We start from the raw sequence: 13,989 nt of genomic DNA on the forward strand, positions 1-13,989 counted from the left end.
CTTTTGTCGGTGGTCAAAGATCTCGGTGGTAAAGCTGTATTTCTACACAAATGGTAGGGGTGGGAGTTTCTCAACGCTGCTCTAAATCTCTGCCAGCTTTTTCAGGCAGAACGGATCATGGTCAATTGTTGTAGAGAGTTTCCATCAGGATAATAATGGCCATCTGCCCATGACCCTGTTGATAGCTTTCACAGGGACCTATTGATAGTTTTAATGGGACTGGTGGAGAATTTCCAGCTAACTTCTGCCCATGTTTTGGCCAGAACCTTGAATTTGTGGGTCTAGTATGTTTTCTTTGGTGAGGGGAACTTATTGTAAGCTTTTGGCTAGCTTCACAGTGAGCTTGATTGGGAACAGAAGGTTTGTTGCTGGGCATTAGCAGTCTGGAGCTGCTGCATCCAGCATGGCTTTCTGTACGGATGGAGAGAGGTAATATGTATTTGAAGAAGGTAGAGGAAATTCATTCCTTACATGACATTTTGGTGATTTCTCTGACTTTTGGCAATAGTTGCACTTAAAAATTAGGAGAGCTGAGAGTTCAGTTCACAGACTGAAGGCCAAAATTTCTTCAAGATGTTCAGGACTTCCTAAGGAATAAATGCACTGAACTTGGGGAACAAAAGCAGGACATCTTTTGGCCAGTGTCTGAAGGTTGGCTCCCTATAACTTCCTAGATATACGTGGGGAGGGAAGACAACAAGAGAAGATTGACCAAGTGGAGTAGTAATTTTTGCAATACTTGGTGCTGAAATTTACTATGAATTTTAGGCAGCTGGGTTTATTGAAGTATTGCTTGTAGAGCTCTTAAGGTGGAAATAGAGGTTTTTGTGAAAGCTGAAAGGAAGATTCATTTTTATCAATTAATATTAGCATGCATTATAGTATTATGCTTTGTGGGGTATGCCTAAACAAGTATGTTCTTCAGAACATCAGTCAATGATCAATATTAACTGAGCTGATTTCTGTGGGATTTCTATTCTTTTTCTTTCAGTGATAAACATGGGATGGAGGGATTTTCGTAGGTCAGCTGGTGCTCTTAATTCCTTGCTTTTTTCTCCTTTTTCTTTCTCAGTTTTCACATTTGTATTTCTAATGTCCTGTTTCTTTAAAGTTCTAAATTGTATGTGTAAATAGTGAGCAAAAGAGCAACTGTAGTGAGTCAGATCTTCTGTTAATTTATTCAGTCAGTTTTCCAGTGTTATTAAAATAGTATGGTAGTATTTCATGTTCTGCTTGAATAATGCTTTGACAGTTGATTGAAGAAATAGATAAGGGCTACTACTACCTTAATGAAAAAGATGACTTTTAAAACTCTGCTATGCAATTTTTCTCTCTCATTTTTCTGTTTTTTATATCATTAAGATATGCAAGAAAAAATAAATTGTATTCATAGATATGTTTAGAGAGGTTGAAAGTTGATTTTTTTTTTTTTTTTTCCCCAGAAATGTTAAAAAATTAGCATGTCACAGGAGCTGCACATCCGGAAGTACTTTAGTCTATATGTGAACCCAGTGTAAATTTACATAAGGTATCAGTTCTTAAGTGTAATGTCTAGTAGGTATGAATGCTTGCCCTTCTCCTGTAAGTGGATTAAGTGAAACTGCAACAGAGAGCTACAGTTTAGGAATAAAGATTCATGAATGGCACCATGTATAGGTAGGCCCAAAAATCTTTTCCAGGATGCATTAGGACCTTTGCAATTAGCTACTAGAAGTTGGATTACTTTAAGTGATATAAGTCAATGGCAGGGGTTTGAAGTGAAGAGTTTTTGCAGTTTAGCAGATGATTCTTCTTGCTGCTCAAGATTTTAGTTGTGTGTGTGACCAACAAAATCTAAACTAGTCCCTTAATGTTGATCTGCATTTTACTCAATAAGACTTTTATCCTCATTTGCTTATAACTTTTACCAAAGTTTTTTTGTCTAATGTAAAGTTATCATCCTAGGATTCTAGGTAAGGTTGAAGTACTTTCTAAAGATTTCAGCTACAAGACATAGTGACAGGAAGGTCAGGAAAATTGCTGTCCCTTCCATAACAGTAAAAAAAAAAAAAAGAAGTTACTGAATGAGAAAAAAAATTCTGTGAAACATGTAAATGATCATGTAGTTGTATCTCTATTAGAATTCATAGGCACTTGAGAGTCTATCAGTTCTGTCATTGTTCAGCTTCTGGAGATCAGCCTGATCAACTTTCTCTTTCTTTTAATGCAGCTGTTTCTTGCTTCCATGCAGCATAAACTGTTTTGGCTATCTTTGCCAACTTTATTGCAGTGGGGGTTTTGGGGTTTTTTTTCTTTTTTTTTTTTTTTTTTTTTCTTTTTACAAGTGTGTAGGCACTTCAAAATGTCCACTTCTCAGCACATCCCTAAAGCTTATCATCTTTATGATGTTGTAGCCTGGATAGGTATTGTCTGATCAAAGTTTGCAATCCAGTAACTTGCCCCCGTTTCCCAAGATGACACATCCTTGGTCATTAGATAATTTTGTATTGTTTGTATTCAGTCCTTGCATTCCTTCTGGACATCTGGGGCCTTTATTACTATTCCTGTCATTAATTTGAATGCTACTGTTCTGCTAGCATAGCACAGTGCAAAGTAAAACTGAGCTTTGCTGGATGAATTGCTATTGAAACTAAACACTTCATGGTTGTTACAGAGCAGTAGATACTCTGCAGTAGGAAGATAACGTGATACTGCAGAAGGAGGATAGGATGTAATTTCTGTTTAAGTGAACAGAGTAAATCCCAATTTGTTTACATGTTTATAGAATGCTAAATGTATACAGAACTGGATGAAGAAACTTTTTTTTTTTCTTAAAGTTCTGTTCCCTAAGAAAATGAGACTTCCATGACCAGTGTTGTAAGGGGATTGTCTGGCAGGTAATCAGTAACTTTGGAGCTCCTTGGTGTGTTTTATGGAGAGGCAGCTATGTGATGGAAAAATGCCGAATTAGTGAACATCCTCACTGAGGGCACAGCTGCAACATGGGCTACAGACAGTCCAGGTGGCGAGGAGTTGTTACGCTTGCCCTCACTGAAGGGAAACATTCAGCTAGGGTCCCTTCTTAGGCAGTAGGGAGTCCAGGAACAAAAGCTGATTTGGTTTGCTGTTACTTATGGAATGAGTTACTTTTGCCATAATTAGTTCACAGATCACAGTTAGTACTTTATCTTCTTTCTTGTAGGGATTTTTTACCTAGTTAACTGTTGTTAGGAGTAAAGGATAAGCTCTTAGCATTGATTGGCAAATTTATCCTGGACTTTCAATTTCTGGAAAACTGTTCGTGAGATATATTTGCCAAAAACCAGTTTGGTTTGGTTTGGTTTTTTTTTTTCAGTGAAATTGAAATACAAAACAGTGTTAATGTAATTTGTGAAAGAATAAATTGAGATGAAAACTTAAGTGTAGAAAATTTTCAAGTCTTTATCTCCTAGTGTAAATTAGCACTTTCAATGGAGGGGACTTATCTTGTAAAGATTTTTTTTTTTTTTTTGCATGTGCAAGTGAATTATTGAATTGTAAAAGTGCATGAACAAGTTTTGTTGCTTAATTGCTATTTTCTAAAAATGTTACATTTTAAATTCTGTTTAACTATTACTTACATGGCATGCCTTATGTGTCAAGCCTGCAATTTTCCTGCAACAGCTAATTCATCTCTGTGATAAGGATTCCTGGAAATTTGCTGAATCCAATGGAAATGGAGTATAATGTCTTTACAGGGTTGCATTAATTCCTGGTTTAACTCCAGATGTTTGTGAAATTAGAGGAAATGTAAATTTAATCCTCTTGGGTTTTCTTCTGAGTTGCATCTCTTGTGGGATATTGTTCTTTTACTTCCTACTTACATTGGTCTTGTTGCTGCTTTTTTACAAAAATAAAAGAATACGTTCAGCTTTAAGCTGCTTATTAAGCACAAATCATAAGTGAAGAGACTATTTTTTCAACTTTTTATGTTATTGTTAATTTTACATTAGGTCAGCATTTAAGAGTCTATGAAAAGTAATGAACAAAACATACATGTTTTATACTCTGTATTTGAATAGGCTGCTAATCTCCCGCTTGAAATTCCTCCAAAACTGGAGAGTCACTTTAAGATTGAGGACAGCTTCTGGCTTCAGTATGTAATAAAAATAAAGGAACAGTATTTTACAAATCTGAGATGTAAAGTAAGATTAAGTTGAATCACTTATATCTACTCCAGGCATACAGCTAGAATTTTCCCTTTCTTAATTGTGTATAAGGCAGTAAGTTCTAATTTGAAAGCCTCTACTACCTCAATGTTAAGTTGAAGAACAGAAGGCAGAGAAATCCATCGAAACATTGCTTTTGGAGCAACCTCTATGTGTGAATGCAATGAGAAAAGCAGTATCTAATGAGTCACATCATTTGACTGTCATCAGTTTAAATTCATATGTTGGAAAAGTAAAGAAGTTGCAGAAGTAAAGATGATATCCATGAAAACTTGATTTGGCCCTGTTCTGCATAAGTATTATGATACAGTTTTTAAATGCATGATCACATTTTTTCCAGATGAATTCTATCTTAGTGCCTAAGGTGGACCTGCTTTTGTATGAAACTGTATTCTTTCCTGCTAGGCTACAATTTGCTATATTTCATTATTTGAAAGATGCACTGTGAAAGAAGTAAGAGCTTGTGGAGGGGGAAAGGATGCAAAAGATTGGTAAATGAGTTGAATGTTTCCCTGTATAACAGGATTTTATCCTGTACTCTGTGACATGGCTCATTGTTTTCCTGATAATGTGACCTAACCAAAGTATTCAGTTGCTTGCCAACTCTCTGTTCTTTCATTTTAATTTATTTTTTCTCTTATGTGTTGAAGTATTTGCTTACAGAAGTATTGAGGTGTGATGGATTCTACCTAGGTCAGTGGAAGCTGTTGTTTCAATATATAAAATGCCATAGAATTCTTTGTATCCTTAAAAAAGTAATTCTGAATGTTTCAGATTGGATACTGAAAGTCGATGAAGGCCTTTGAGTTAAATCTCTGTTTATGTCAGCTCCCAATTTGCAAAGCTCTTTTTTCTTTTTTTTTTTTTTCCCCCCAAGGGAAATTAGTGAAATATGTTCATAATGGCTATGAAGAGCTCAGCCACTTAATGATGAATACTGTAGGTGATGGCATGAGAATATTCATAGTCCTATAATCAGATTAGGTTTAAGTATTCTGCAGTGAAAAAGGTCTTGGCTACAGATTGAACAAGTATGCTATGCATCGAAAAAGACAGGTGATCAGAAAATAAAACATGGGTTTTGATGTATTATTTTAAAATCAGAAAAGGCCATTTTGACAATTTAATTGGAGAAAATCGTATTTAGCCATTGAATTCCTGTGAATCCAGTTATTGCTTATACGCAAAAAATTAGAATCTCAGACCTGAGAGATGTTCTATAAAATAATTGATGCTTTAATTATATAAAATATATTTCCTGATTATAAAATAACAAAATGCATTAAATGTAGAATACCAGTACTGAAAATTTTAGGAAACTAAAAATTAACTGAATGAGGAAAAAGTGGTCTTAGTAATAATATTAGTTCTGTGAATTCAGAAAAAAATGGGATTAACTAGCTTTTCAGAGTACTCTGGTAGATATGAATATAAGTGATAAAGAAAAGCAGAAATGTATAGTTATGTATGATACTTAAAATGGTCTGTTCAAATAAACTTATTTATACAAACCATTCTTTTTCATCAGTGTTAAAAATCTTTTGCTTGGAAATCTTGCATTGGCAGAGGTTTGGCTGGATTATTGTGCCTTTTTGTTTATGTACTTAAAAGCAAAATGAAGACAAAGTGTGATTGTATTAATTTGAATAATACTGTGGAGAGCCCTGATGTATGTTTCATGGTTCTTTATTGACACATCTACCGGAATGCTTTTTCTTTGGTTCTAGTCTGGCTTTGGTTTTTGTTGTTGGGGTTTTTTGTTGTTTTGGGTTTTGTTTGGTTGGTTTTTTTTCCTTTGTGTTTTTTTTTTTTTAGCTGAAGTGCAAAATAAAACAGGGGAAACAAGAACACAATAAAGTTGTTTCAAGCTTCTAGTAGTGCGGGCCACCTAAATTTTGCCATCTTGGCTACTGTGATCTGAATGTGCATTTAAGGTGGTGGCGTCATGTGTTTTTACCTTCTATGCAGTTCATAGTTAACTGTGTTATCACCTGCATACACATATTGGTCTTGATAATGTGGTCCTTTACTGAAGTAGTCAGGTATTTAGTTTCTGGTTCTGGCTCACCAGGTATGGCCTGTTTTATAATTCATATTCCCAAGCAGGATGTTATTAAAGGAAAAATTATTCTGTCTTAAGTGATGGAGCATTTGCACACACTTAGTGTGAGATATCTGTGTGCTGTTATCTCAACGAATTCTGGTCACTCTGGAAAATGCTTAGAGTGGCTCACTGTCTGGCAGATTAGATAAAACAATTTTAAGAGAGTTTTGGTTTTAAAGTAGTTAATTTGAATCACTGAACTATTCTAAGCCATGCATTTGTTCTGCCACATGTTTCCAAGTCCTCCTTTGTCTGCTCTTTGGTCCAGTTTAAATTTGATCTTCCTGGATTTAAGCAACATCCCTCATTTGGAAAGAGAGACTTCCTCATGCTTCTGTTGAAATCATTAATAGCTTTGTTTTTGGCTTCTGTGAATTTCCATAACAGCTCCATAATGCAAACCGTAATACTTCCTCAGAGCAACGCACTCACTGATGGTCAGATTGTTCCTAGCTTTTCCATTATCCTTTTGGTGTTGAGTGATTTTTCAGATCTTTAAAAAAAAAAAAAAAAAACACCAAAAAACCCCACCACAAGGACTCTCCTGGGTTGCAGTGTATATGCCTCTGTTTGTTAGCTTTCAGGCAATGAAATAACATCAGGCAGTTGTGTCCCTAGAGAAACATGCAAACTTTAGAGGGACATAAGAAAAATGTATAGGCAAAAAAAAGATTATGCATAACAAAAAGAACAAAAAAAATGCAACATTGTAGCTAGTTTACAAGTAGTTCTTCTGCAAGAGCTCATTTGTTTGGGCTAATCATAGCTGTGAACAAGATAATTGTATGTTTTGTTCTTTTGTTGTTGGTGGTGGCTTCTTGTCTTGTGTGTATTTTTAACAGAAGGTAACACCATTACAGGCATAAATACCAATTCACAAAATTAGATACACTATTTGTATCTTGAACTTTTGTTTAGGGAAGTTCCACTTGATCTCAAAGTTAGGAAGAGTAGAGAAAAGTGTAGAAGCACACTGTGGAGCTGTACTTGCAGGAAGGTGGAATTACGAAGGAACAGCCCTGGTTACAGGTAAGCATTCTTAAAGTAATGAAGTGTTTTGAAAACTAACAGAAGAGCTCTTTCAAAATAAAGCCTTTTGGTTTTTTAATCTACAAAATTGACATGTCATAAAGAAATGTAAGGGTACAAAAGGTATAGTATTAAACTAAATTTATGAAAACTAAGTGCTTTCAATAAAATGTGTAGAATAATTTAATCCTTGACATATGTTTAAAAGAGGTAATCCCAAATTTCATTGTTCATATTGTAGTTACGCTGAATTTGAATGAATAAAACTGAGTCTGTTAAGTGTTCACACACTGGTCTAGCTTGAAATTCTTGTGAGAAGGGGAAATGGAAACACAAAAACCAGCAATATAAATGAAGTTAGCTACAGTAAGTTACTTTTTTTTAGTCTTCATTATCACTGGGTTTATTATCGCCTTGTTTAATAGAAGCTAATTTTGCACTATTTGATTAATGCTGTTTTAGAGGAATGTTGTCTATCTTAGTAGAAGATTTAGTAAAAGCCTTTATCTCTTTTCAGTGATCCTATTTATTATATGTTATCCTATTTACTTGAAAGTGAATGTTTTTAATATCAGACAGAGTGCTTAGATGTTTTTGTGGATATTCTGTACTTCATAAAGGAGAATATTTGATTTTTTTTTCCCCTTATCTGTTACAAAAAAAGGCTGCTAAGTTGATACATTTATAACCCTGCACATGACATTTGGGTTTTTTTAGCCAGCACAGTTTACTGAGGCCTCATGAGCATCTTGAATGTTCCTGTGCTTCTCAATTATTAGGAGTGGTATAGATCCTGCTGCAGTCTAACTCTTTTTTTTCTTTATTGAGGCTGGGAGAGTGATCTCCCAGTGTCTGCATCTCTACATGTCTTTTTGTCCTAAATCTTTTGGTAATTAGTTGCTTTTGGCATTTTTGTCAAAAACTTCTATCCTGAAGTTAAGGGGAAGCTAATTAAATTTCCTGTGATAGACTTCTCCTTTATGGGATTTCTGTTGGTGTCAGAATTTTCTACAGCCTCCCGTTGATCTACCACAGCTGATTTCTTTGGACAAATTCCAACTCAGTCCAGAAGTACTGAAGATAATTTTGGATCTGCTCGTTTCCAGACTCTGACTCTAAAATGCTGCTTCAAGGAACTCTGGCATGTACCTCTGAAATCCCAGAGGGACAGAAATACTGTTCTTTTTAAAGACAGATTTGCCTCAGGAACTTCTCCAAAGAAAAAGTTAAAGTGGTCTTTTCAATCTCGTTGGTTTGGTTTTGGTTTTTTTGGTTTTTTTTTTTTTTGGAAAGACTACATGACACTTATGGGGAATATAGGAATTCATCACCATAGCCAAACAGCATACTCTGAGAAGGTCTACTCTTATACTGCAACTATACTTGGAGGAAGAGTGAATCATTGATGATACTGTATCAGTTAGAATATTCTTTATGGCTGTATTTCAACAGTATCAAATGTGCACAAATAAGATTTTTAAATTTTTTTACACTTTTTAAACACTTAAAAGCTACATTGGCCAGATATAAAAAGCTGAAATCTGGTAAGTAAATTACCTTTGAATAGAAGAATGACATTAAGCGTCTAGGTGTACCTTTTTCCTCATTAATTGAATCTAGGAGGCCTAAATGAAGGCCCAGAGCTGTATGTTTTAAATATGATAGCACACTAGGAAATCTGTTCTTAATGCATACCTAACTATGCTGTACTGTGTATAAGAACTTAATCTTTAATAAGTAAACTGAGTTTCTTGGTAACACGCAGTTATGTTATAAAATTTAAGCCTTCCAAACAGAGCCTTCAGTTATCTTCAGTTTCACCATTTATCAACTGTGAAGCCTCCAGTTTAATACATAAAATCTGTTCTTACTCTCTTCGGACTCCTAAGAGACTCATTTAATCAGCCTCCAGGCCATTGAACTGTAAATAGATGAAAAGTACTAGCAATGCTGAATAGAGAATACAGAACTTGGGATACTTTAATAGTGATGGACTTTCACTTCCCAGCAGCAGCTTCAGATAAGGAGACTACAGGGATTTTCAGGAGAGGAAGAGACTTGTTGATAATAGCAGAAGAACAGTCTTAAATATTTTTTCCTTAATATACTACCTCTTTGCATGTTAGGAAAACTACATAAACAATATTTACCTCTAAGAAGACCTGGACTTATTTTAACTCTAGTGTTTCCTAGGTAAATACAAGTGCCATGTTTGTTAGACTTATTACTGCATTTAAGTTGATGATTTCTGTGATAACTTTACAGTTGGTGAAGACGGCCAAGTGAAAATCTGGTCTAAAAGTGGAATGCTGAGGTCCACTTTAGCTCAGCAAGGTAAGTTAATTTCCTTAAAGTTCCATTAGAACTTTTTAATTTGGGGTATTATGAAATATATTTAAATAACAGACCCTAAATCTGGCAGTAATGGTTTGTTTAAGGATCTTAAGGCCTGGATAAACTTAACTAAAATTAAATGTAAATCATAGTTGAATACAGGGGGAACTGGATTTTTAATAACATGATTATCTTAAAAAAAAAAAAATTCTTCAAATTAAAAGTATTATTGCAACATTTTTAGACAATAGTTTCAGTTTCATCCTAAGGATTCTGGAAAGGCTAAAGAATTAAACAAGAAAAAAATCCAGTTTTTAATATCAAGTCACAGACTCTTCTGGTGAAACTGAAAAAAATAATAATCTAAAAGCATTGCAAGAATGCTTGAAAGATGCAAGGTGCATGTAGGTTAGTTCCTCTGAACTTTAAAACTCTTAACAACTTTTGGTTCATCTATCTATTTAACTCAGTAACTAATTTAATATATAGAAACAGTCCTACTGAAGTGAAACAATCCCTGTGCTTAAGTTCTTTGTTGAACTGGGGCCATGGAGTCCTAAACTTGATCTTGGCTTTGTAACTACAGTTTTATGCATACTAGACCATTCCAGTTGTTTAAGTTAATTCAAAATCACATTACTGTAAAGTGCAACAGTATAAACTGCAAATATGTATTTATACAAATGTTTGATATTTTTAAAAAGCTATTTTTTATAATCATAATTTCTAACCCTTTTGTACTATTTCAGTGAAGATACTGAGCTAGATTTTGTTTTTCAGACTTCATACATTGAGATCATGTGACCTTTTGACATTTCTTAAGAAACCACATGCACCTGGGGTTGGGTTAAATGTCAGACCTTTATCTCTTTCTAAAACAAATTATCTAAATTCTTTCAACCTGTTGAAGGCATTTTAACCACAGCAGTGAATGTAAAATGTATTTCAATTCTGTTAAGGAAGTTCATATTCAGATGTAATGTTTTTTCATGCTTACAATGTAAAAAGATAAGCCAACTGAACTGTAATTTTTGGAAAAAAAAAAAAAAGGTTGAAGCACACACTCTTCACTATTTCTCAGTTGATATGTTTCAGGGGTTTTTTATACTTCATTGTGCTTATTTGAGGTTTGATGAAGCTTATAAAGTAAGAGATGTTCTAGTTTGAAATATGCAAGCTGAATTTTCATTGATTTCTTACAGTTTCTGGTACCGTATAAAAGTACAGTTGAGTCCCCATGGAATAACTGTCATCTTGTATTTGTGTTTTGAAATAAGATCCTGTGAGGCTCACAAACCCTTTAAACTTAAATTTATAGTATCAGATTCCCACAGACCCCTCTGTAAGCTACTGACATACCTGGGATCAGGATAGGATTCTGCAGAAATTATTAGTTGTTTAAGAGAGGTATATCATGTTTGAGTTAATTTTGTACTTCCTTTATCATCTCCTTGAGAAATGAAAGGATTCCCGTTGCTAACATTCTTTCTACTCATTCCACTCTTTGTATTAGAAATAAATTTTCAGGCTCTTATCTTTGGATGATGGTCCACATGCCTATTTTATCTTTGGCTTTTTATTCACTACAAAACCACGAACATAAATTTTTCCCTTTTTTAGCTTTTTCAGTACTTACTTGGAGCGCACTGGCTGCATGTCCTTCCATCATGCCGATGCATGGAATAAAGATAGTGTGACCCCATAGCTTCTACTGCATTCAGCCTCTAGCTGTAGTATTGCTGTTATGGCTGCGTTGTTCTTTGAGCCTGCTCTCACTTCTTCATCCTTAGATTATCTTAATATTCTTCCTTTTTTTCCTTCTTTTCCTTAAACTGAAAGCTTTTTAAAAAAATGCCTTCTTTGCAATCCTTTGGGCTTCCAGCTGACATGGTGCACTGATCTCTTTTGCTTTTTTTTTCATGGATCTCTTTGGTATATGTTGGTAACCCACAGGATTCTGGTTAAAGCGGGATTTCTCTATGTATTCTGTGTTGTATACATTGCAGCATAACGCTGTGCGCAAAGTGTCTGTGTTCCTGTGGAGAGAGCCACAGAATTATGAAGAGCAGGATGTATAAAGTATTGATGGTCCACATGTGAAAGAGAAGATGGCTCTACCAGCACAAATTTTTATGGTGCTTTGTAGACTCTGATACTAAGATTGTTTGAGGTGAAGTCTGTAGTGTCATTGGTGCCACCTGCACTAACTGAGTCCTTTGCAAACCAAACATCTGGTTAGTAGGACCCATGCTGAGCCCACAGTTGCATAACCTCTCTTGAAAAGTGCGGCTAAAATTGCTGCTGCTGCAGTTCATAAATCACTGGCTCTCTAACCCTCGAAGTCCTCTACGGAGTCAAAGGTATTGGTCAAGCTGAAAATTAAGTAGAATGCAGGTGTGCCTTCCTCACTACAATCAAGATTATTCTGCAGTGCCATTTCTTTAGCTTATCCCACCAGTGAAGCTGACAGCTTTGCTGATAACTTTACTCTTACTCCAAGATCTGAGAAGCTTCAGGGCAAGCAAACAAGCCCCATGGATCCACCCTAAGTATTTCATTGCTAGAGCACCTACTTTGATCCTGGTTAATTATTCTGGTGTTCCTAATTGCAGTAAAGGCAGGAGTAATTCCTTGTGGGAAAGTCATATTTTAAATCCACAGGATGACTTTATTTCTTGTGCCATGAAAACTTACTTTCTTTAAGAGCATTTGATCAAGGACATCACCATAACCTTTATGAAAGTACACATACATTGTGCAGACCAAGTCAATGTTCTCCATGTGCTTTTTGACTCTTGGTGAAGCCGTGGCATTCCATTATAAAATAATATGATACTTATTTATCATTTAAACATCATTATCCACAGACATATTGTTTCTGTGTCACACATTCTACCACTTTACCTCAGATGGATTTCTAATTCTTCAGGTGATTTCTGTCACCTTTCTTTCACCTTGAATTTGTTGTCTAGTACTCCTAGGACCATATCTTTCTTGAATGCTTATCTTTTGGCCCTGCTGACTTTCTGATAGGCTTCCAGTGACTAGTACACTGAGTAAGCACCAAGGAGTAATACAAATAATTGGCTTATAGGTTGCCTTTTTGGTTAATGGAAGCAAAGTCACAACAATTCCAATGTAAACAGTTTAATTACAACATGTTTATTGTGAAGTGGAACTTACTTTTTTAAGGGACAACTGTATTCCAAATGCAGCTCCTATTTTTTGTGCTGCCACAGAGAGACATGAAATTGTCCGAATGAATGTTTCTACCCCCGTGAAAGTAAAAAGTCTCACACAGACTTACTGTTGTAATTACCAAAGTATCTGTTGTGGCTGAAAGTGTCAGAGTGACTGCTCTATCACTCCTGCACTCAACCTAGCTCTTTCTGTGCTGTATGCATTGGCCACAGGAATGATTCATTGGGGATTAACATCTGCTAGTAGAGCACTGAGATGTGAAAAGCCCACCCTGTGTGCTTAATGCTGACGTTCTTTCTTCAGATCTTCTCTCAGTCCACCTTTTCTGCTTTTCTCACTTCTTTTCTCAGAGAGTATTTTTTCCTGAAACTGTTTGTCACCAATGCAATTCACTGCAGTTTGTCTGTTCTGCTGAATTTTTCCTTCCACAGCAATGCAGTGTGTTGGCAGTCTTTTCCCAACCAAGTTCTTGTTAAGTGCAGAAGGAAATGAGTTAACTTAGCTCCTGCTGTTAAGCCCTGGAAATTGTGGTTAAGTAGTCAGCCATCATAAAAAAGTTAAACATTTGGTTTAAATATAAAAGTCTTCTGATTGTTAAATCAGCATTAGAGCAGGACAAAAATTAGTTTATTTAGAATTTCTGTACAGCTGGTGACAGAATTTATGTCATTTTCAACATAAATTGCTGCCAGTAGGAAAACAGCTAGTGCCAGATTTACTTAATATATGTTGTATGTTTCTATGAGTTGTCTCCTGTAATGGTTGACGAGTTAAAAAAAAAAAAAATTACATCATTCTGTATTTCTAAGTAACATAAAATAAATGCCTTCCTAAAAGAAAATACACAAAGTACAAAAATATACAGGAGCAATGACACCAGGTCTCAGTTTAGGGTTTGACTATTTGGAAGCTCAAATCCAAGTTTAGTGTGCTGTATTGATATGGCCGTAATAAAATAAGTTTTTTGTTCAGGGAGAAAATTCAAAGGCTTAAGTGGTAAGATATTAGATGATGTTAGGACAGTTGATATAGCAGTTCAATCACTTAAGTATCTAAATATCACCAAAATATTCCCGTAAAAAGATATTCATGGGTCATTTTTTGAAATGGAACTTAATATGCCAAAAGTGTCTT

The 13,989-nt window shown here is 35.1% G+C and overlaps 1 protein-coding gene across 6 annotated transcripts in view; it reads left to right on the forward strand.

The window, feature by feature from the left end:
- Positions 1-13,989, forward strand: part of IFT80 (intraflagellar transport 80) — a 56,786-nt gene that overhangs the window by 5,639 nt on the left and 37,158 nt on the right. For 5 of the 6 annotated variants that reach the window (XM_052802999.1, XM_052802998.1, XM_052802996.1 and 2 more), the window contains 2 exons: positions 7,210-7,320; positions 9,586-9,654. In XM_052802999.1, the coding sequence (XP_052658959.1) occupies positions 7,210-7,320; positions 9,586-9,654 (180 nt within the window). Of the gene's footprint in view, positions 1-7,209; positions 7,321-8,662; positions 8,865-9,585; positions 9,655-13,989 lie in introns of those variants that run through there. The other variant, XM_052803001.1, reaches the window with a different exon arrangement.

Source organism: Harpia harpyja, chromosome 12 (assembly GCF_026419915.1).
Source record: "Harpia harpyja isolate bHarHar1 chromosome 12, bHarHar1 primary haplotype, whole genome shotgun sequence".
NCBI lineage: Eukaryota > Metazoa > Chordata > Aves > Accipitriformes > Accipitridae > Harpia > Harpia harpyja.